Source organism: Artibeus jamaicensis, unplaced genomic scaffold, assembly GCF_021234435.1.
Source record: "Artibeus jamaicensis isolate MK-2021 breed Jamaican fruit bat unplaced genomic scaffold, CSHL_Jam_final contig_196, whole genome shotgun sequence".
NCBI lineage: Eukaryota > Metazoa > Chordata > Mammalia > Chiroptera > Phyllostomidae > Artibeus > Artibeus jamaicensis.
Window position 1 is genome coordinate 3,001,844 of NW_026521401.1, and position 22,519 is coordinate 3,024,362.

A 22,519-nucleotide genomic window follows, 5' to 3' on the forward strand; every position below is an offset into this window, starting at 1 on the left:
TCTCTGGGACTACTGGTTTGTACATCTTTCTTTTAGGTGTCACTTATCTGATTATCCTGTTTTTATTTGCTAGTGTAGACTGTACTCAAAGCCACATTTATAAATGTATGTCTCCTTTCATAGACTCAAGAACGTGAAGCCAAGGCCGAAATGCGGCGTAAAGCAAAGGAATTACAACAGGCCCGAAGAGATGCAGAGAGACAGGGCAAAAAAGCACCAGGATTTGGAGGATTTGGAAGTTCCGCAGTCTCCGGAGGCAGCACAGCTGCCATGATTACAGAGACCATCATTGAAACTGATAAACCAAAAGTGGCACCTGCGCCAGCCAGGTATAACCCAGTGTATTACCAGCAACCCTAGAATGGCAGATGAAGGCTATACGTGTCTTTTTGGAGTGATGTATGTGTGTTTAGGTTTTATTTTTAAATCATGTGTTTTTTTTCCTGTTTTGTATTCTTCCACTTAGACCTTCAGGCCCCAGCAAGGCTTTGAAACTTGGAGCCAAAGGAAAGGAAGTAGATAATTTTGTAGACAAATTGAAATCTGAAGGTGAAACTATTATGTCCTCCAATATGGGTAAGCGTATGTCTGAAGCAACCAAAGTGCATGTTCCACCCATTAACATGGAAAGGTAAGTGGTAACCTTTTCTGTAAGGACAGACCACATAATGCTTAAAAATTTTATTTCATTCTACTATAAATTCTTTTTGTGTATTTTAATTTTTACAGATTTAAAAGACTTAGGATATATTCTAGGTCATTAACATGAGGTCTTTTTTACTTTAAAAATAATTAGGGGCTCTTAGCCATGTATTTTCAGTGAAGTTTAGGACTTACCTTTTATCAACTCTGTTTTAATAAATTAAAAAAATAACCTTATCTGCAGGCCTAGTGTGTGCCTTGTCTCTTAAAATGGACTTGAATTAAGAGGGCTAATGCCGTGATGACCTTATACTGTATTTTGGCATGTCTTTTTCTGATTACAGTTTTTGGAGAACCTATCTTTAATGCAAAATTTATAAATATCTTTAACAGCAAATTTACATATTATCTTTTGCCTTTTAAGTAGTTGAACCCATTGTAGAATATTTTGATTTCTTAAGACTATAGTACTTGTTGATAACATTTTTAAGTGATAGGTATCAAGTTCACATAGATGACTCAGATTTCTTGTCTTGAAACCCAGACTTAACTTTTGCTGATGGTTTTGAGGGCAAATGAAAAATGAGTCTTGGAGGATACCTCTATCAGGTGTACATAAAAGTATTTTGTATGTTCTGTTCTATATGAAATGGGCATGGTTACGTAGGGATAAATCTTCTCAATCACTAAAGCTCCTAATGTTTGCTTTGAGTGAAACAGAGGCTTGACACTATTTTAAAAAGATGTCAGAGCCCTGGCTGGTGTGCTCAGTGGATTGAGCACGGGACTGTGAAGCAAAGAGTTGCCTGTTCAATTCCCAGTCAGGGAACATGCCTGGGTTGCAGGCCAGGTCCCCAGTAGGGGGTGTGTGAGAGGCCACCACACACTGATGTTTCTCTCCCTCTCTCTCTCTCTCTCTCATTTCTCTTCTCTCTAAAAATAATAAGATTTAAAAAAAAAAAGATGTTAGAGACCATCACATTTTAGGGAGAAAGACTTGAGACTCTTTCTAAATCATGAAATACTTCTTTGGCATGGAGCAAACACTTGTGAAGGTAAATAAGACTCTGTTGTATTTTTTTTTTTAAGATTTTATTTATTTATCTTTAGAGGGGAAGGGAAGGAGAAAGGGAGAGAAACATCAATGTATGGTTGCCTCTCATGTGTCCCCTGCTGGGAACTGGCCTGCAACCCAGGCATGTGCCCTAACTGGGAATGTGTTGTCTTAAGATACGCTCTTTTTTAAAAAAAAAAAAAAAAGATACGCTCTTTTGTGGTCTTGAGTCTCTTGCTTCTTTTTCTGGGAACAGAGGTGAGAACAGAACAAAGCTGGATACCAGAATATTCTTTTTAGCCTTGGCAGTTCACCCACCTAAAAATAGTTTTAAAGATTATACTTATTTATTTTTAGAGAGAGGGGAAGGGAGGGAGAAAGAAAGGGAGAGAAACGTCAGTGTGAGTGAGAAACATCAATTGGTTGCCTCTCAAAGTCCCCAAGTGGAGACCTGGTCTGCAACCAGGTGTGTGTCCTGACCGGGAATCAAATGGGCAACCCTTTGCTTTGCAGGATGATACTCAACCAACTGAGCCACGCCAGACAGGGCTAAAAATAGTTTTAGTAAAAAATTTGAAAAAGAAGAATATGGATAAACTGTACTTAATAATTGCCCATAGCAGCACTTTTTATTTTACTTAATTTTTTTCTATTAGGTTATACGTTTATACAGTTTAAAATTCAAAAGGTATTACAGTAAGTTTTCCTTCCACCTAGCCAGGCCAATTTCTCTTTTTGGAGGCAACTAGTGTTAACTAGTTTCTTTCTCTTTTTTTTTTTTTTTTTTCTTTTCTGGGGGTAGATATATCTTTCTGAGGGGGATAGTCTGTATATAGATGAATAAAAATGTTATATGTAGTCTGTTTTTCCCCTTTTTATACATAAATGGTAACATACTAGACACATTTTTTAGTTCCTTTTTTCACTTGATTATTTTGGAGACAAGAATTTCCTTAATTTGAAGCTATAGATACATGACATCTAAATGCAATGCCTTACCCTAGACTGAATCTTGCATTACTACTCAAAAGACAGGTCACCTGTCAAGATTGGCATATGGATGGTTGATTAGATAACAGTATTGTACCAATATAAATTTCTGAAGTTAATAACAGTAGTATGGTTATGTAAGAGAATATCCATATTCTTACAAAATGTACTCTGCCATATTTTAGGGGGAAAGGCCATGATGTACATTTTCTGCTTCTAAATGGTTCGTGGCAAAAAAAATCAAATATATACTATTGATAGAGAGTATGCAAATGATAAACAAATGGGATAAAATGATAAAAAGGTTAGACATGACCTGGCTGGGTGCTCAGTTGGTTGGATCATCTTCCTGTACACCAAAAAAAGGGTCGCAGGTTTGGTCTCCAATCAGGACATGTAAGGAAGGCAACTGATCAATATTTCTTTTTCACGTTGATGTTCTCTCTGTCCCTCTTTCTCTTCCTCTACCCTTTCCCTCACCCCCTCTCCCTCCCTTCCCCCCTACCCCCCCCCTCTCAAATCAGTAAGAAACCCTGACTTCTGTGGGTCAGTGGGTTGGGCGCAGTGCTGCAAACCAAAAGATCTCTTTGATTCCCTTTTTGGCCACATGCCTGGGTTGCAGGCCTGGCCGTTGTTTGGGGGCATGCAAGAGGCAATCAATTGCCATAGCTGGTATGCTGAGTGGATTGACTGCCAGCCTGTGAACTGAAGGGTCATAGGTTCCATTCCCTGTCAGGGCGCACATGCCTGGGTTGGGGAGTGCGAGAGGTAGCCCACTGATGTTTCTCTCACACTTTGATGCTTTCTCTCCTACTCTTTCTCCCTCCCCTCCCTCTAAATAAATAAAACATTTTATTAAAAATCAGTAGGCATGTCCTTGGTTGAGAATTTTTTTAAAAGCCCTCTACATGTATTATAAGTATAATTTTAATTTTTTAAAATATATTTTGTTGATTATGCCATTACAGTTGTCCTATTCGCCTCCCTTCATTCCCTTCCACCCTGCACACCCCCTCCCACCCACATTCCCCCTCTGTAGTTCATGTCTATGTGTCACAAGTTCTTTAGGTTCTACATTACACACACTATTCTTGCCCTCCCTGTCTATTTCCTCCCCACCATCTATGCTACTTATTCTCTGTACCTTCTCCCCCCTTCTCCTCCTCCCACTCCCCTGTTGATAACCCTCCATGTGATCTCCATTTCTGTGGCTCCACTCCTATTTTAGATGTCCACTTAGTTTGCTTTTGTTTTAGGTGCAGTTGTTAATAACTGTGAGTTTGCTGTCCTTTCACTGTTCATATTTTTTATCTTCTTTTTTTTTTTGGATAAGTCCCTTTAACATTATATACAATAAGGGCTTGGTGATGATGAACTCCTTCAACTTGACCTTATCTGAGAAGCACTTTATCTGCCCTTCCATTCTAAATGAAAGCTTTGCTGGATAGAGTAATCTTGGATGTAGGTCCTTGCATTCCATGACTTGGAATACTTCTTTCCAGTCCTTTCTTGCCTATAAGGTCTCTTTTGAGAAATCAGCTGACAGTCTGATGGGAAGTCCTTTGTAGGTGACTGTCCCCTTATCTGTTGCTGCTTCTAGAATTCTCTCCTTCATTTTAATCTTGGCTAATGTAATTATGATGTGCCTTGGTGTAATTATGATGTGCCTTGGTGTGTTCCTTCTTGGGTCCACCTTCTTTGGGACTCTTGAGCTTCCTGGATTTCCTGGAAGTCTATTTCCTTTGCCAGATTGGGGAAATTCTCCTTTATTATTTGTTCAAATAATAAGTTTTCCAGTCATGGCTGTTCTTCTTCCCCTTCTGGGACCCCTATAATTTGGGATGTTGGAACGTTTAAAGATCTCCTGGAGATTCCTAAGCCTCTCCTCATTTTTTTTGAATTCTTGTTTCTTCATTCTTTTCTGTTTGGTCATTTTTTTATTCCTTCTGGTCCACTCCTTTGATTTGAGTCCCAGTTTCCTTTCCATCACTATTGGTTTCCTGTGCATTTCCCTTCATTTCAGTTAGTTTAGCCTTCACATGTTCCTCTAATTTGTGACTAAAATCAACCAATTCCATGAGCATCCTGATCACTAGTGTTTTGAACTGTGCATCTGAAAGGTTGGCTATCTCTTGGTCGCTTAGAATTATTGGCTCTGGGGCTTTGAGCTGTTCTTGAGCCATAATGTTTTAGTCTGTTCGCACCTGTTGTGTATGAGGGGTGGAGCCTTAGGTGTTCACCAGGGTGGGGTGACCCAGGTTGCTGGGTTGTGATGCTGTATGTGGGGGCGGGGTCAGAGAGGGGCAGTGGCATTTGTTCTGCTCTCTCTCAGATTTCTGTCCCCTCTGCTGCTTCCCACAAGCAAATTGGGCCTTTCTGGTGCTGGTTCCTGGGTGTGTGGGCTTGTGTACCCTCCAGGACCCTGTGGGTCTCTCCAACGAACTCTCTGGGCACCTCAACTCTGAAAGTCCTTCCAATTGGTGCTGTCGGGCTCTAATTCCTGTCCTGGGGCCCTAGCCTGAGCAGTCTGTCTCACTGCTCATTCCTTTGCTTGGTTTATCTGCGGGCGAATGTGTGACTGTGGTCAGCCAGCCTTCCTGTGCCCCCACTGGGTCTGCCTGTTGCTACCCCACTCCTGGGATCCGCCAACTGCTGCTTGCGCTCCTGCGTCAGTTGGGCAGATCTTTCCTGCCTGACCCTGCTCCACCGCTGACTCCACCCCTCTTACCAGTCTGGCTGAATGGTTCATTGTTGTTGTCGGACTTCCGTACAGTTCAATTTTTTACATTTTGGCTGCGTTTTTGTTACTAAAACTTTGTTATCTTTAAACTTGGTTGTGCGAGGAGGTACAGTGTTTCCACCTATGCCTCCATCTTCGCCAGAAGTTAATTTTAATTTTTTAATACTTGAAGTTATTTTTAAATAAAAGTTTTTAAACTTGTCATTCACTTTTTTCACAACTGCCTGATATTCATTTTTGTGGATATAGTACCTTTATCATTTAATTGCTGCTCTATTGATGAACATTTAAATTGTTTCCAAACTTTTGCTATTATAAACAGTGTTTTAGTGATTAACTTACTACATTCTTTGCATGAGTAAGAATTTATATATAGGATGAAATTTGCTGAATTAAAGGGTATAATGCTTTAAATTTTGTTACAGAGTGGGACAAAAGTAAGTTCATAGTTTATATGCAAAATAATATAGTAATTAATAAATGATAATACAAGAATAAACTTTCACACTCTCAGAACTATAAACATACTTTTGCCAACCCTGTATAACAGCAGCATCTTAAAGTTAGTTGTAGATGGGTAATCACCTCCACTTCTCACCTAGAGAAGTAGAGTTCTGGTTTCTATCTTTCTAAACAAATGTATTATCTTTTTCTTTACAGCGTGCATATGAAGGTTGAGGAGAAAATTACACTGACCTGTGGCCGAGATGGGGGTCTACAGAATATGGAGTTGCATGGTATGATCATGCTGAGGATCTCAGATGAAAAATTTGGTCGCATTCGTCTTCACGTGGAAAACGAAGATAAGAAAGGGGTGCAGCTGCAGGTGTGTAAAGACTTTTGTTTGTGCTCTCTCCCTCCTGGGAGCACACCCATGTCTTTCTTTCCCCTCAGGTGTGAATCTCCTAAGCTCTAAGGATCTCCACAAGACTTGTGACCAGGGGAGCAGTGGGCAAAGGCAACTCATCCTGGGCTTACCCCCTGATCCTGTCCCCAAGGCCCCCTTTTTCTCAGACTTTTTTTTTTTTTTAGATTTAATTATTTTTAGAGGGGAAGAGAGGGAGAGAAACATTGATGTGTGAGGGAAACATTGATCAGTTGCCTCTCACACACTCCCAAATGGGGACCTGGCCTGAATCAGGCATGTACCCTGACTAGGAATAGAACCCGTGATCTTTTGATTCGTGCTCAGTCCACTGAACCACACTAGCCAGGGCTTCTCTGACTTTTCAGTGAGCCAAAGCAGCCCCGCCTAGGCTCTCTTCTGTTGCTTCTTCTATCCTGAGCTCTTGTTTCACTGTCCCCAGCTTTAATAAATGTACTCTTACAATGAAAGAGAGGGAGGGAGGAAAAAACTTTTTGTTTGTCTACCTAACAGTCCTCCCAACTGGAGTTCCTCATATAAACCACAGAACACAGAAAATTATTAAAGTTTTATAACAAGTGCTATTCTAGATGCATAGAAAATAAGTCAATTTATTGCATGTAGTGGATGTCTTGAGGCATTAAATCTCTCCTCAAGCCATGTGAGAGGGTTTGATAGCAGCTGTGTAAAATAGCCCTTTTTTTTTTCCCCAGAGAAAGAGAGGGAGAGACATACCAGTGTGTGGTTGCCTCTTGTGCAGCCCCCACTGGCGACCTGGCCTACAACCCACACATATGCTCTGACTGGGAATTGAACTGGTGACCTTTTGGTTCACAGGCCAGGGGCTCAGTCCACTGAGCCATACCAGCCAGGGCTAAAATATGGGAATTGAATGAAAAGTCATTTAAAAATCTAATAAATGATTTTGTACTCATAAAGGTGCAGAGAGAACCTATCTGTTGTTATGTAAAGATTAAAAAGAATTTATTTAGGAATCCATTGCTGGAAATACAGTTTTTAAAAAAACAAAGATTGTAAGGTTAATAAGGAAGTATTTTATTTTTGTTTTTAGTTTTTTAAATTATTTTATTTATTTATTTTTAGATAGAGGGGAAAGGAAGGAGAGAGGAAGGGAGAGAAAACATTGATGTGCCAGAAAAACATCAATTGGTTGCCTCTCACACAACCCCAAGTAGAGACCTGGACTGGAACCCCGACTGTGCCCTAACTGGGTGTTGAACTGGCGACTCTTTGGTTTCTGGTATGACACCCCATCTCATTAAGCCACACCAGCCAGGGCAGAAAGTATTTTATTTTATTAAAACAGATTATGGCCCTGGCTGGTATGGCTCAGCTGGTAGGGCATCATCCTGTGGAACTGAAAGGTCACTGGTTCAGTTCCTAGTCACCTACCTGGGTTGCATTTGAGGTCCCCGGGGGCATGTACAGAAGGCAGCCAAGCAGTGTTTGTCACCCTCTCTTTTTCCCTCCTCTCCCTCTCTAAAAATCATAAGATAGTTTTTAAAAGCTGATTACAAAACCAAATTTACTCTTACTGCCAATGTATAAACTACCAGTGCTTGTTTTGTTATCTGAAGGGCAGTATCTAATGGTATATTTGGAAAGCACATAAAATCCTTACAAAATATAAGTGTGTGTGTGTTTTACCTCCCTGAGTATGTATGAGATGTACTTTATTTATTATAGTTCTTATCACATATTCAGACAATTGATTTCATATCTCTTATAAGAATGAAGCCTTTTCAGGGAAGAATGTGCTTTTGTCTACTTTGTTTTCCTCCCATAATCAGTGCAAATTGTCTTTTAGAAGTAGTGCTTCTATTATTTGACACCAGCTTTGCTGACTGTTAAAGTATATGATGTCTGTCCAGAAGATATCCAGCCATGTAATATGAAAAATTGAGACATTTATTGAACAAGATATAAGATACAAGAAACGTTGTACATAGGAAAATGACACCTCAATCCCCTTCAAAGTAGGCACCTTGGGACCTCACACTGATCTCCCAATGGCTATCAGCTTACCCCATTCTGTTTTCCTGAATTTTATTGATGGTCTGAAATTTCTTTCCTTTCAAAGATGATTTTAGTTTTAGGAAAAGCCGGAGGTTGCAGGGCGCCAAATCAGGGTTGTTAGGGGGGCTGGGTTACCTGGATAAGTTGATGTTTTGCCATAAAAAAAACTCTACACAAGACATGATACATGAGCATGTGCTTGTGATATAGCTGCCACCAGTTCACCATAGCTGTGGCCTTCTGAATCATCTAAATAGCTTCCACGTAGGAATGTTCAGATTTAATGCAAAATTTGATGCATATTCGTTGCTTACTCACTCAATCATTTTGAATGCAATGGTCACACAATACGCGTGCTCATTCAAGGGTGTCTACCACCCCCACTGACTAGTACAGTGAAGTCGTCATTGTTCACATGTGCACATTCTAATCCATTCTCCATGGCTGCCAGATGACATTGATGTCATGCAACTTGTTCTCATTATGTTAACAATGGCTAGACTTTTTCCAGGCAGGCCTTATATGTAGGTTGTTATCCAAAAGCTAGTTCTTTTTCTTCTTTTCTCCCAATATAACTTTTTAAAAGATTAGGGCCTTAAACAACAATAAGGGGGGGGGGGAGGTGATCAGTAGGAAAACTTGTATTCATATTTGAGATGAAATATTAATTCATCTTTTCATAGAATTAGTATATAATAATAAAACATTTTAACCCATTTAAAAAAATAAATAAAAGATTAGGGCCCTGACTTGGTAGCTCAGTTGGCTAGAGAATTATCTGGAAACTCCAAGGTCATGGGTTCAATCCCTAGTCGGAGCACACATAATAATCAACCATCCCTGGCTGGTGTGGTTCAGTGGATTGAGTGCTGCCTTGTGAACCAAAGGGTTACTGGTTTGATTCCCAGTAAGGTCACATGCCTAGGTCGTTGGCCAATTCGGGTCCCTAGTAAGGGGCGCATGAGAGGCAAGCACACATTGATGTCTCTCTCCCTCTTCTTTCCTCCTCCCTTCCCCTCTGTCTAAAATAAATAAATAAAATCTTTTAAAAAATCAACCAAAGAATGCATAAGTGGATGAAACAACAAATCACTGTTTCTGTCTGTCTCTGTCTCTAGAAATCAATTTAAAAAAAAAAAGATTAGCTCATCTTACTTGGCCTAAGTTTGAACAACTTTAGAACTGCCATCTGACCTAGATAGCTGATCAGTGTGTGACCCTAGTCCTTTAGTTGTCGAGCTTGACTTCACCATGAGGCTGTTCCCTGTGAAGTATTTTTGGAAAGGACTTGGTTAAGGTCTTTTAAAACTTTCTTAATTACAAAATTAACTTGTTCAATTACACATAAAATGACTTAGAGTTGAAATCACTTTTTTAACTTATTTTTAAATAGTTTAAAATTTAAAAGTCTTCTAAAGAAGTAAAATCTTTCCTCAAAATAAAGAATTGGATTTTTTTAGGTACCCTACTTGAGATGTTTTGATTATGGGCCATGGAAGTCCAGAGGGAATTTATTTCCTGTCTTATACTAAGCCTCAGAAGCTTTCTTTCTTTTTTTTTTTTTTTGTTTGTTTGTTTGTTTTTCAGACCCATCCAAATGTAGATAAAAAACTTTTTACTGCAGAATCTCTGATTGGCTTGAAGAATCCAGAGAAGTCATTTCCAGTCAACAGTGACGTAGGGGTGCTAAAGTGGAGACTACAGACTACAGAGGAATCTTTTATTCCACTGACAAGTAAGTGCTTCTGGTCAGTCCCACTAAGGTAGTCTGCTGAGAACTAGAAATAGCCCTGGCTTATACACTCTTGTCTTCATTGCCATAACAGAATTCTTTTTGAGAAAATGACCTGCATTTTTGTATTTTAATCATTAGCTTTATTTTTTAGTAGTTTTAATGTTGAAATTGTTATTTATGATAGTTTACATTAGGATGTTTAAGGTGCACAGCTGTCAGCTTTGATTTGCCATCTTAACTTTACTCTTTTTCTAATGTTCTAGTATGCTTGCTTTGCTTTCTCCTCAGTTAATTGCTGGCCCTCAGAAAGTGGAAATGGCTGTGATGTCAACATAGAATACGAACTACAAGAAGATAATTTAGAACTGAATGATGTGGTTATTACCATCCCACTCCCGTAAGTAGTGTTCCCCATGTAATCATTTTTATATATTGGGTTTAGAGACCTAGCTTTTTGGAACTTGTTTTGGAGGCAGCAGTTAACTGGCTATTCATTCTAAGATACTTCTTAAAAAGACCAGTTGTGAAAGAAGCCAGTTACAAAAGGCTACATGCTATGTGATTTCACTTATATAACATTCAGGAACAGTAATACTCTTAATACTCTTGGGATAGAAATCAGGAGGCTTTTGTTTTGTTTTAGAAGAAGGCATTTGGGGGGTGGGCTGAGATTGGGAGTAAAAGACAGAAAACTGTACTTGAACAACAATTATATAAAAAAGAAAGAAAGAAAGTCACAGAGCTAGAAGTGAGCTGTGAAAGAACTAGGCTCAGGAAACAAGTTTCAGAGGCAAAAGAAGGGCTCTTAGAGCTCAGGAGAGAAAGATGAAGGTACCATGCCTGGGTTAGCGAGGGGTACAGGGGACAACTCAGAGGTGCTCCTGGGAGAACAAGGAGGTCTTCTGTCCTAAGGGCTTTTAAGGTGGAAATTTTAGAAGAGGTTTCAGGGCAGGCTCTTAAAGAAGAAAAAGAAGGCATTTGACTGCAAAGTGCAAAGGGGCACAAGGGAACTTTTGGGGATGATAGAAATGTTCTATGACTTGATTGTGATGGTGCTTATAAGATTACATACATTTTTCAAAATGCATTGAGCTTTACTTCAAAAGGAGTATGGAGTTTACTGACTTAAAAACCAAACAGGTTCTAGAGCTATTTTCAGATGTTGGTCCTCAGTTTCTTCATGTAGTAGTGAAGGTTTCCAGAAGGAGGAACCAGTGCTCACTTTCTGTTTTGTTTTGAACTCTTTTAAGAAATTGAGTCTGTTGGAATGAATTTTTCATTTCGCTCTCTAAACTTTCAGCTAAAGATGAGAATGTTTTCAAGGGAATTACTGATTCTTTCTGACAAAGGATATCTGTATTAGTTTCAATAAATTTTCTAACAGCTTTATTGAGGTATGATTAACATGCAGTACAGTACACATTTAAGTTTACAATTTTTTCCCTGACTGATGTGACTCAGTTGGTTGGGCGATGTCCTGGTTTGATTCTGGTGAGGGCACATGCCTGGGTTGCAGGTTTGGTCCCCAGTAGGAGCACCTGTGAGAGGCAACTGATTGGTGTTTCTCACACATCAATGTTTCTCTCCCTTTCTTTCTCCCTCCCTTCCCCTCTCTCTAAAAATAAATAAGCAAAATCTTTTAAATTGTACATTTTGTAGAGTTTTGATATGTATACATATGTGAAACCATCACCACAATTAAGCTAACAAAAGTGTCTGTTGCCCACAAAAAGTATTCTCGAGTGTTTAGATTTTATTTATTTATTTTTAGAGAGAGGGGAAGGAGGAGAGAAAGAGAGGGAGAGAAACATCGATGTGTGAGAGATACATCTACTGGTTGCTTCCCACACACCCCTAACCAGGGACCAGGGACCTGGCCCACAACCTAGGTATGGTTGGGGATCCAATGTGTACTGTACTGCATGTTAATCATACCTCAATAAAGCTGTTAGAAAATTTATTGAAACTAATACAGATATCCTTTGTCAGAAAGAATCAGTAATTCCCTTGAAAACATTCTCATCTTTAGCTGAAAGTTTAGAGAGCGAAATGAAAAATTCATTCCAACAGACTCAATTTCTTAAAAGAGTTCAAAACAAAACAGAAAGTGAGCACTGGTTCCTCCTTCTGGAAACCTTCATTACTACATGAAGAAACTGAGGACCAACATCTGAAAATAGCCCTGACTTTGCCCTGACTGGGAATCCAACTGGCAACCCTTTGGTTCATAGGCTGGTGCTGAAGCCACTGGGCCACATCAGCCGGGCCTTGTGTGTTTAAATGGTCTGCTTTCTAGGTTCATCTGGAAATACTCTCTACCTTAAGTTTATCTCCTCACTGTCATTTCCAGTGAGTATACACTATTATTGCTTTACCAAGGAATCGCATCTCCTCTCCTTTACCTCTTAGCCTCCCATACCCCATGAACACCCAGTAAGTGTATTTATGGTGTACCTTTACTGTTAATAATTGCTTTGTTATTGTTGCAGAGAAAATGTAACTAATTTAATTTTAAATGTGTTTTCTTTTTGATAATTTAGGCCTTTACATGACGAAGTCTGGTTTTAATCATTCTTATTTCCATTTTTTAAAATAGGCTTTATTACCAATATCCTCTTTAACTGGGAACCATCTTATTCTTCACAACTGGTTCTTCTTTCAGAACAGTAGGCCTTGAACCATTGTAGGTCTTGGGCACTGGTAGCAGGTGTGGGTTTGTCAGGACTTATTTTATTAGACTATGTTTAGGCCTGTCTATCTACCCTATAATTGTGGCAGTGGTGGTTTCCTGTGTCTTAGTTTAATTTTTCAATAGTCTCCAGACTGTTGAATATTTAGACAGCATTTTATCCTACTGTCTAAAACTGATAGAATCAGATTTTGAAGAAGGCAAAAAGAACATATATACAACTGGGACCATAAAATTGATAGGGAAGAGTTCATTGTGTTCTATCACCCTTAAAGTTTTCTTTGACTCCATTATTTACCCTATCCCTGTTATAAGCATTGCATGTCACTGGTGAGTTAAAAGGTGGTAAGAGATGGTAAGTTTAGAATGATTAGGAGTAGGTCACACTGCCTGTCAGTGTGCAAAGTACATTCTAACTAGTCCTTTTGCAGATTACAGATAACTGTGTGTCCCTTTCTTCCATCATGTTTACATTTTGTCAAGGTGTAATTGTGCTTTCACTTTTCAACCCAAGTTCACTTATGGGTTGTAAATCAAATAAATCCACTGGCTTCAGCTATAGTAAGTGCCAAAACATTCGCTGAAAGGCCTAAATTCATTCCATTCTAAATAACTATATAATGTTGTTTAAAGTTTCCCCCTGGTATTAATTTGTTTTATTACCTACTGTCACCTATAAAGAGAGCTACATTATATTAAAATTCCTTCTTGACACAGCAACAAACTATTAGTGCAGATTTTTAGAAATATATCCCATTTCAAGCCCTGGCTGGTGTAGCTCAGTGGATTGAGCGTGGGCCTGCGAACCAGTGTACCGTGGTTCGGTTCCCAGTCAGGGCACATGCCTGGGTTGCAGGCCAGTTCCCAGCAGGGGACACATGAGAGGCAACCATACATTGATGTTTCTCTCCCTCTCTCCTTCCCTTCCCCTCTAAAGATAAATAAAATCTTAAAAAAAATTTTTTTTGAAAAAAAAAAAGAAATATATTCCATTTTACACATTTGTCAGTCTCAGTCCCCAGCTAGCTCCACATGTTAGAACAGCTCACAGACATATTTGCCAATTCTTTATGGTTGTGTATATCTGCATCTACAAAGGGAATGAGTGAGACCCTTAGCCAAGGTGCTGGGACTGTGATCCTTGAAATTAATAGGGAGCCTAATTTTTTCTTGGACTATATAAAAGTGGGCAGAATTTGAGGAACATAATCAAATTGTAGGCTGGTTTTTTTTGGCAGAGTTTTCCAGCTCTGGACAACTAACTTGACATGGGTGTTTCTTATAACAGATCTGGTGTTGGTGCACCAGTGATTGGTGAGATTGATGGTGAATATCGACATGACAGTCGACGAAATACGTTGGAGTGGTGCCTGCCAGTGATTGATGCCAAAAATAAGAGTGGCAGCCTCGAGTTCAGCATTGCCGGGCAGCCCAATGATTTCTTTCCTGTTCAAGTTTCCTTCATCTCCAAAAAAAATTACTGTAACATACAGGTACACCATTTTAATATAGAGCCTAAATGGGGAAAGTGGTGGGACAGATAGGTAGCATGGCTTCATGGTCAGAGCAAATGACCGGAAAAGCTGGCGTCCCCTGCCCGTTCCATTGCTGGCTCATTGTTTGATCTTGGTCACATTTTTTACCTGCTTTACCTCAGTTTTCCTCTCTAGATCAGACACAGTAAAGATATTGAATATAAATACATACTAAGACTTAGGTATTGTGCAAGATGTATGTATATCTCTTACTAGTTGCCTGTTTTGGGGTTTTTTTTTAAATAATCTCATATATTTTGAAATCCATTTGCCAAAACACCCAACACATAGTTTTATAATGCCTTTTGTAATGTCACTTGGTTTAACCCAAGGAATGAAAAAAAAAAGTTTTGTTTAGAAGATAAAATTACTGCCCCCCAAAAGTTATTTTAGTACAAATGGATACATTCTTTTAGATTGTTTATGTCACAGATATAAATATAATCAGCCCTGGCTGCTGTGGCTCAGTGGGTTGTATGCCAGCCTGAGAACCTAAAGTTCACTAGTTTTCTGCTTAGGGCACAGGCCTGCGTTGCAGGCCAGGTCCCTACCTGGGGGCATGTGAAAGTCAGGCAGCCAATTGATGATGTTCCTCTGTGACACTGATGTTTCTTTCTCTTCCCCTCTCTCTAAAAAATAAATTTTAAAAATCTGTTTTAAAAAAAGATATAAGCACAGATAATCATGAGCCAGTTCTGTTGCAAATCTTGTTCTTTAGGTAGGCAATACAATAGAAATTTGTGAACTCTTCCTTGGTTTTAACTCCTTGTTCCTCCGCTTTTTAATTTGCTTTACAAGGACCCAGTTTATATAGTCTTGTTCCCCTCTGACTCATTGATTTGCTTATTATTCTGGCACTATCTTACCTTCCTAGATGATCTCTGCCCTCCTGTAAGAGCTTGGAAAATTATAATTTCCTCTGTTGGATGCTTCCAAAGAGCAATTCTCTTTCTTACCTTTGGGTTATTGGCATAACCCCATCAGTATTGGAGCACACATTGTTGAACCCAAGACATAAGATAGAAATGGGTACATTTGAAGAGTGTTTCAAATGGTAGTATAATTTGAAACACTCTTCAATTTGAAGAAGTAGTATAATTGCTGTCTCAAAACTTCATTAGAGCCCTGTCTAGTGTGGCTCAGTGGATTCAGTGTTAACCTATGAACCAAAAGGTCACTGGGTCTATTTCCAGTCAGGGCACATGCCTGAGTTGTGGGCCAGGTCCCCAGTGGGTCTTTCAAAAAAGAGAGAGAAAGAGAAAACTCATTAGAAAATGCGAATCAGGAGACTTCTGGCCAAGATGGAGGCATAGGTAGACACATACTGTGCCTCCTCACACAACAAAAAGGACAACAACAAATTTAAAAACAAAAAAGAACCAGAACTGACAGAAAATCTAACTATATGGAAGTCCGACAACCAAGGAGTTAAAGAAGACACATTCATCCAGACCAGTAAGAGGAGTGGAGACAGGTAGCCCGGGAGAGAAGACTTTCAGAAACGCAGAGTCTGGAGGACCAGGGTAGGCAAGGTGGTGGCTGGCAGACGGGCGGTCCCATATTTGCGTGCAGATAAACCGGAGGAACAGCTGGGGAGCAAGGCAGACCTTGCAACCCAGAGTTCCAGCACAGGGAAATAAAACCTCAAGGCCTCTCACTGAAAACACCTGTGGAAGTTGAGGCAGCATTGGGAGACAGTTTCACCCTGGCAGGAAAGTCTGTTTGGAGATACCCACAGGGTCCTATAACATACACAAACCCACCCACCAGGGAATCGGTGTCACAAGGGCCCAATTTTATTGTGGGTAGCAGGGAAAGTGACTGAAAACCAGCAGAGAGTAGAGCAAGCAGCACTGTTCCCTTTCAGACCCCTCCCCCACATACAGTCACAATGCAGTGAAGTGGGTTGCCCTGCCCTGGTGAACACCTAAGGCTCCACCCCTTACTGTGTAACAGGTGTGCTAAGACCAAAAAAAAAAAAAAAAAAGCCCAAATGAAAGAAGAGATCAAAGCTCCAGAAAAAATACAACTAAGCAATGAAGAGACAGCCAACCTATCAGATACACAGTTCAAAACACTGGTAGTCAGGATGCTCACAGAATTGGTTGAATATGGTCACAAATTAGAGGGAAAAAATGAAGGCTATGCTAAGGAAAACAGTGACAGGAAGGAAACTGGGACTCAAATAAACGGTGTGTGGACCAGAAGGAAGAAAAACATTCAACAAGAACAGAATGAAGAAACAAGAATTCAAAAAAATGAGAGGCTTAGAAATCTCCAGGACATCTTTAAACATTCCAGCATCTGAATCATAGGGGTGCCAGAAGGAAAAGAGGAAGAGCAAGAAATTGAAAACATAATGAAGGAGAACTTACCCAATTTGGCAAAGGAAATCCAGGAAGCTCAGAGAGTCCCATTGAAGCTAGACTCAAGAAGGAACACAGCAAGGCACATCATAATTACATTACTTAAGAGTAAAGATAAGGAGAGAATCTTAGAAGCAGCAGGAGAAAAGGAGACCATTACCTCCAAAGGAGCGCCCATCAGACTTGTCAGCTGATTTCTCAAAAGAAACCTTGCAGGCAAGAAGGTCCTGGAAAGAAGTATTCCAAGTCATGAAAGGCAAGGACCTAAATCCAAAATTACTCTGTCCAGCAAAGCTATCATTTAGAATGGAAGGGCAGATAAAGTGCTTCCCAGATAGGGTCAAGTTAAAAGGAGTTCATTATCACCAAGCCCTTATTACATGAAATGTTAAAGGGTCTTATCTAAGAAAAAGAAGATAAAAAATATGAATTGTAAAATGACAACAAATTCACAGTTATTAACAACTGAACCTAAAACACAAACAAACTAGAACAGGAACAGAATCACAGGTCACATGGTGGGGTCACATGAAAGGTTATCAGTGGGAGAGTGAGAGGGGAAAAGGTACAGAGAATAATAAGCAGCACAAATAGTAGGTAGAAAATAGACGGGGAGGTTAAGAATATAGGAAATGTAGAAGCAAAAGAATTTACACATATGACCCATGGACATGAACTAAAGTCGGGGAATGTGAGTGGGAGGGTATGCTGGGTGGAGAGGAATGGGTGGGGACAACTGTAATAGCATAACCAATAAAATATTTTAAAAAGAAAAATTAAAAATGAATCAATGGTTTAAGTATTGTGTTGGTGCCATTATAGTCGTCATTGTTATAGGAAATTCATTGAACTATACGTTTTTATTATTAAAAAGAAGAGACGAGATATCTTTAGAAGGACCCAGGTAGATCTAAAAAATAAATATGCTAGAGAAGCTTAGTAAGACTTTGAAAACAAATCAGACAAATAATTTTGAAGTGTTAGAATACTGCATTTTAGGTCAAAATGTTAATTTATCATCCTGGTAGAATGTCTATGAACTTCATAGGTTTTATATGGTAAGGCCTGGGCAGGGGCCACTCATTCTGGATCTTGTACTTAATACCACTCTGTATGTCATTTCAACAGTTGTCTTTTCTATCTAGAAAGCTGATTGATTATGTTGATGGGAAAGAGTGATACTATTAGCTGCATTTGTTGTGAATTGACCTTCTTTTTTAAAAGATTCTATTTATTTTTTGAGAGATGACAAGGGAGGAAGAGAGGGAAACATCGAAGTGAGGGAAATATCAATTGGTTGCTTCTTGTGTGCTCCCCGACCAGGGGAATCTGAACTAGTGACCTTTTGCTTTGTGAAATGACACCCAACCAACTGAGCACACTGGTCAGGGCGTGAATTGAACTGTTTCAGCATTTCTGACTTACTTTTAATACTGCTTTTAGGAAATCTGATCTGCTTTTTACTGAGAATGTAGTCAGCACCTTGCAGGCTCACTCTCCTTTTGCTTTAACTTACTCTTTGTTTGTTTTTCTAGGTAACCAAAGTGACCCAAGTAGATGGGAATAGCCCAGTAAGGTTTTCCACAGAGACCACTTTCCTAGTGGATAAGTATGAAATCCTGTAATACGAAGAGGAAAAACCGAAAAGGAAAACTTTCAAATTAATAAAGAGGAAGCCAGCAGTGGCTGAAGAATTGTTTTTTTTTTTTTCCCCCAAATCTACAAGCCATTGGAGACCCTTTTTTTTCCCTAGTGTAATGCACGATTCTCAGCGCGCAAGGACCCTCAACTCATTCTCAGCGTTTCAAGTCACAGGAACACTCTTTGGTAAAGAAATGACACAAACATAAAGGGAAAGGCTGCTGATTTCTTTGGCATTTTGTACTGGCCAGCAGGAAAGTGAGCTCTCCAGAGAATGCCCCAGTTAAACACATTCTCAGCCTTTGCCTAAGTTGCTCCTTTATTTTGATCCCTAAATATAGTTATATTTCATACTTAACTTTGTGTTTTAAAAGTTTTCTCTGCAGAAGAGTTTAATGTTTCATACTCCTTTACCTTCCTTTTTTTTCTTTCTATATATCCAAGCACTGGGGTTATCTGTATATAGGTGTTGTATTTATTTGGTACTCCTAGAACAAGTTGATCTAATCCGAGTTGATTTTCAGATTATACAAGTGAATTGCTTGAGGTATTTGGAGTTCTAGAAGTTAAAAGATAAGGGTGTCTCATATCCTTTTCCAATATCCATTCATTCCTCCACTCCTGTGCCAGGTCGTTTTCCTTTTAGGCTGGTCTCTAGTTTAAAACAGTATAGTGAATATTAGACAGCCAAGTAACAGCTTTCAGTGGCACAGCCCCCACTTCACTATCTAGGAGGAGAATGATTATGTCCAGTTATGGATTTCACATCCACAGGTAATTGTGTCTACCCATGGTGCTACCTAGGCTTCCATTGCTCCACATTTTGAGTACTTTAGTGAAAATAATAGTTCATGGTCTTTGTAATCCATTCACATTCCTCAGATTCACCACCTCTCCCTCTTTCTGGCTGTGGTCTATGTCATCAGTCCTTTTCTAGCAAGAGATGAGGTTATGATTTCGGAGGCTATGGGTTCAGTGAATCCCTGTGCCAATCCCGTTGGCTCTAAACTATCAAGGAGACTTTATTTCCACCACCAGGTTTGTAGGATTTCAAGAGGCAGCTGATTATATTGGTATGTATTAGACTGCTGGTGTGTACTCCCATTTCCTTGTAGTCTGCCCAGCATTTTTTTCACCAGGTTAACTTTCCCTGTTTCTGAAATCCTTCCCTTTTCATCTTACAAGACTTTTCTATTGAGTGTTATCATGTAGTAGTTATTTCTTAGCCCCACCCCATTCATTTTTTTAATTGAAAAAACTGCATCAGCCATCGCATCGCTGGCTTTTAACCCAGTATTGCACTCAAAGGTTGGGGGAGTTGTCAGGCTGCAACCACAGGCAGAGGAAGAGGCAGATAACCATAAATGTCTTATGCACTGTCAGCTGGTTGGAGAGTACCACTCCCATTCTGAACAGCATTGGTCTTCTCTGTGAAAAGTATACTTTACTTGAAGCAAAACAGTCACATAAATGGTCATGGATGGAATTGTTTGGCAAAGAAATTTTTGGCCTTTTCCTTAATTGCATCAGGGAAGAATCCTTATTTCTAGCTTGGTTTCCAAGTGAGGGTTTTGTGTGTGTGTGTGTAGGAGTGTGTGTTTTTTAGGAGGGGGACTGGGACAAGAAATCTGTCATGTAGTCACATAGACAAGAAATCTTATTAATCCAGTTTTGTTTGCGGGTTGCTTGTCTGTATCATTTTTTTAAAGTTTAGTTTTACAAAAAAACTTTTTTTCTGAAATTACTTTTGGGGTAATATTTAAAATGAGAGATGTTTTATAGCCCTGTAAAATATATAGGGGATATAACATTCCAGTGTATACAAAGAAGGCAAATTCTTTAATTGAATAAAGAATATTATAAAATGAATGTTAAGTGGATTGTTGTCTCACTTTGGTGTCTGCTTGCTGATTTAGGATAATGGGATCTAAGTTTAAAATTAATGATATTTTTAAGAGAAAATCTCTATCTTACAGTATTCATTGCCTTTACAGGTAGTGTGGCCTTGTCTATTTTTCATTTGAGCATATACATATGCTTTGACAGTAGCTTTTGAATTTAATGCTACTCATATGAACTTTGGGTCTTAATTTTGTCAGGGGCAGTTGTAAAGTCAGAAAACTAAGGCTTCGTTTTTAAAGAATAATGAAGGTTTGTAATATGTTGAAGCATTCTCTTCCCCATTAAACAAACAGTGGTAAAAAGTAAGTTACTCATGCATGCCTTGGGAATTGTTAATTCCCTCAGAAAAACTTTTTTAATTAAAAAAACTATTAAACAAGTTGGGAGGCAAATTATTCTCTCATGAACAGTAAAGTAAGTAGGGATGAAAAGTTTTTATTTTACTGGTAAAAGCCAAAATTTTGAATTTTTCTCCCTTAGAAAGTGGTCTGATGTTGCTGAAATGTGGCTTAGCTTACTTTAATCCAGTGAAATGAATTGGACAAAAGCCACGCCATTCCCTGATTGGCAGCTAATTCCTCCACAGCATATGTCGATTTTCTGTTGGCCTCCTATAAGGGATAGTAACAAAATAATTGGATCTGACCGAGCAGTCTGTTAATGTAATAGGCTGGTGATTCCTCCTCTGGTTTAATTAATTCCATATAGAGGAGATAGGGAGCACACCTCTTCTGTGATCAGGAGTTCCTTTTTTTCTTTTTTTTTTTTTATTAAGATTTTATTTATTTTTAGAGAAGGGAAGGGAGGGAGAACGAAACATCAATGTGTGGTTGCTTCTCCAGTGGCCCCCACCGGGGACTTGGCCAGCAACTCAGGCATGTGCCCTGAGTGGGAATCGAACCTGCGACCCTGTGGTTGGCAGTCTGTGCTCAGTCGACTGAGCTACACCAGCCAGGAGAGTTTCCTTTTTTTAAAGATCTGTCCATTCAACTACTCACAATAGTTTGAAACCCAGAATCTATTGACCTGTGCATCTCGTGGGAAACTGTCCTCTAATAATTTTCACATTGGATAGGACCTCAGAGATTTCCAGAGTTGAAATAGAGTAGTCTTTTTTAAAGGTTCACATCTTGCAGAGCTCATTGCAGGAAGATAGGAGAAAAATAGGAAAAGCCCCCATCCTGAAGGAAATTCAGAAGTCTTAACTAGAAGCAATGGCTGTAGCTATTTACAAAGCCTTTTTTTTCTAAACAGACAAATGTTAATTATAACTAGTGATACTCAACATGGGTCTCAATGAGGATGAGGAATAGGGCTTATGTCTTGGAGGGGTATCCAACATTTGGCCCATGGGCCTCATGCAATCCAGGATGGCTATGAGTGCAGCCTAACAAAATTCTAAAAACATGACCTTTTTTTTTTGTGATGATTGTATTTAATGTGTGGCCCAAGACAACTTCCCGTGTGGTACAGAGACACCAAAAGTTTGGGGGAAAAGGTGGGCTTTAAAGGAAAGCAAAAACTCAGCATTGATTTCCCTTTTTTATGCACATCAATTATTGCAACCATTCTCTCCATTTCCTGTTGCCCATTCTGTAAATATATTTGCAGCTGTAGAGCTTTTAATGTCCTAGAAGATGCATGAGTACATCGATTGCTATGTGTTGCACTCACCCAAGGGCAAACAACATCTCTATAAGTGTTAATTTCATTTTACGTGGGGAGTTGGTGATTTATGTGGAAGCAAGCCTTTAGGAAGACTACATTTCAAAGCTGTTGCCCCTCTCTCAAACAGATAAAGCATCCAGGCAGTTTTAGAAGCTTTGGGTTACTTCTCACCCCACCCCTCACCAAAAAGGAAAAGTTTTTTGCCTTGTTCTTCATAGACAGGGGCTAAGTGGTTATTCAGGTCTTAGTCTAATTCTGGAAAGCTTCCATAGGTACACTCAGTACGATAAAGTTAATTACCAAAGAGGGCTATTTGAAAAAGGCATTACAAATTCAAGGCAACGAGAGAAATGGAAATAGGTCTTGTTTCACATTCTTTTACCCAAATGAATGCTTGTTCTTTTCAGCTTATAGGAAGGTCCTGAGCTGGAAATAGAAGACCAGTCTTCTGTCATACCCAGATTTCCCACTTGGTTTGGATATTTCTTCTTTGGATGGAAGTGTGGGTTGTATAGTTTTGAAGACAAACTGAGAGCTTCTGCTCCTTTGCAGCTACTAATGGTTTGAATTTTTTTCCCCAAGTTGGATGCAACAAGGAGTTTACTGGTATTATTGCTGCCACCACACCTATGCTAATGATGCCTTAGTTCAGAAT

General features: G+C 39.3%; 1 protein-coding gene across 2 annotated transcripts in view; it reads left to right on the forward strand.

Annotated features, from left to right (window-relative positions):
- Positions 1 to 20,163, forward strand: part of ARCN1 (archain 1) — a 32,991-nt gene extending 12,828 nt beyond the window's left edge. The window contains exons 4-10 of one of the 2 annotated variants that reach the window (XM_037147216.2): positions 124 to 329; positions 467 to 631; positions 6,087 to 6,252; positions 9,916 to 10,063; positions 10,352 to 10,460; positions 14,041 to 14,245; positions 18,189 to 20,163. In XM_037147216.2, coding sequence (XP_037003111.2) covers positions 124 to 329; positions 467 to 631; positions 6,087 to 6,252; positions 9,916 to 10,063; positions 10,352 to 10,460; positions 14,041 to 14,245; positions 18,189 to 18,278 — 1,089 coding nt within the window. In that variant the 3' untranslated portion in view covers positions 18,279 to 20,163. The remainder of the gene's footprint in view (positions 1 to 123; positions 330 to 466; positions 632 to 6,086; positions 6,253 to 9,915; positions 10,064 to 10,351; positions 10,461 to 14,040; positions 14,246 to 18,188) is intronic. The other variant, XM_053672727.1, reaches the window with a different exon arrangement.
- Positions 20,164 to 22,519: the final 2,356 nt, after the last annotated feature.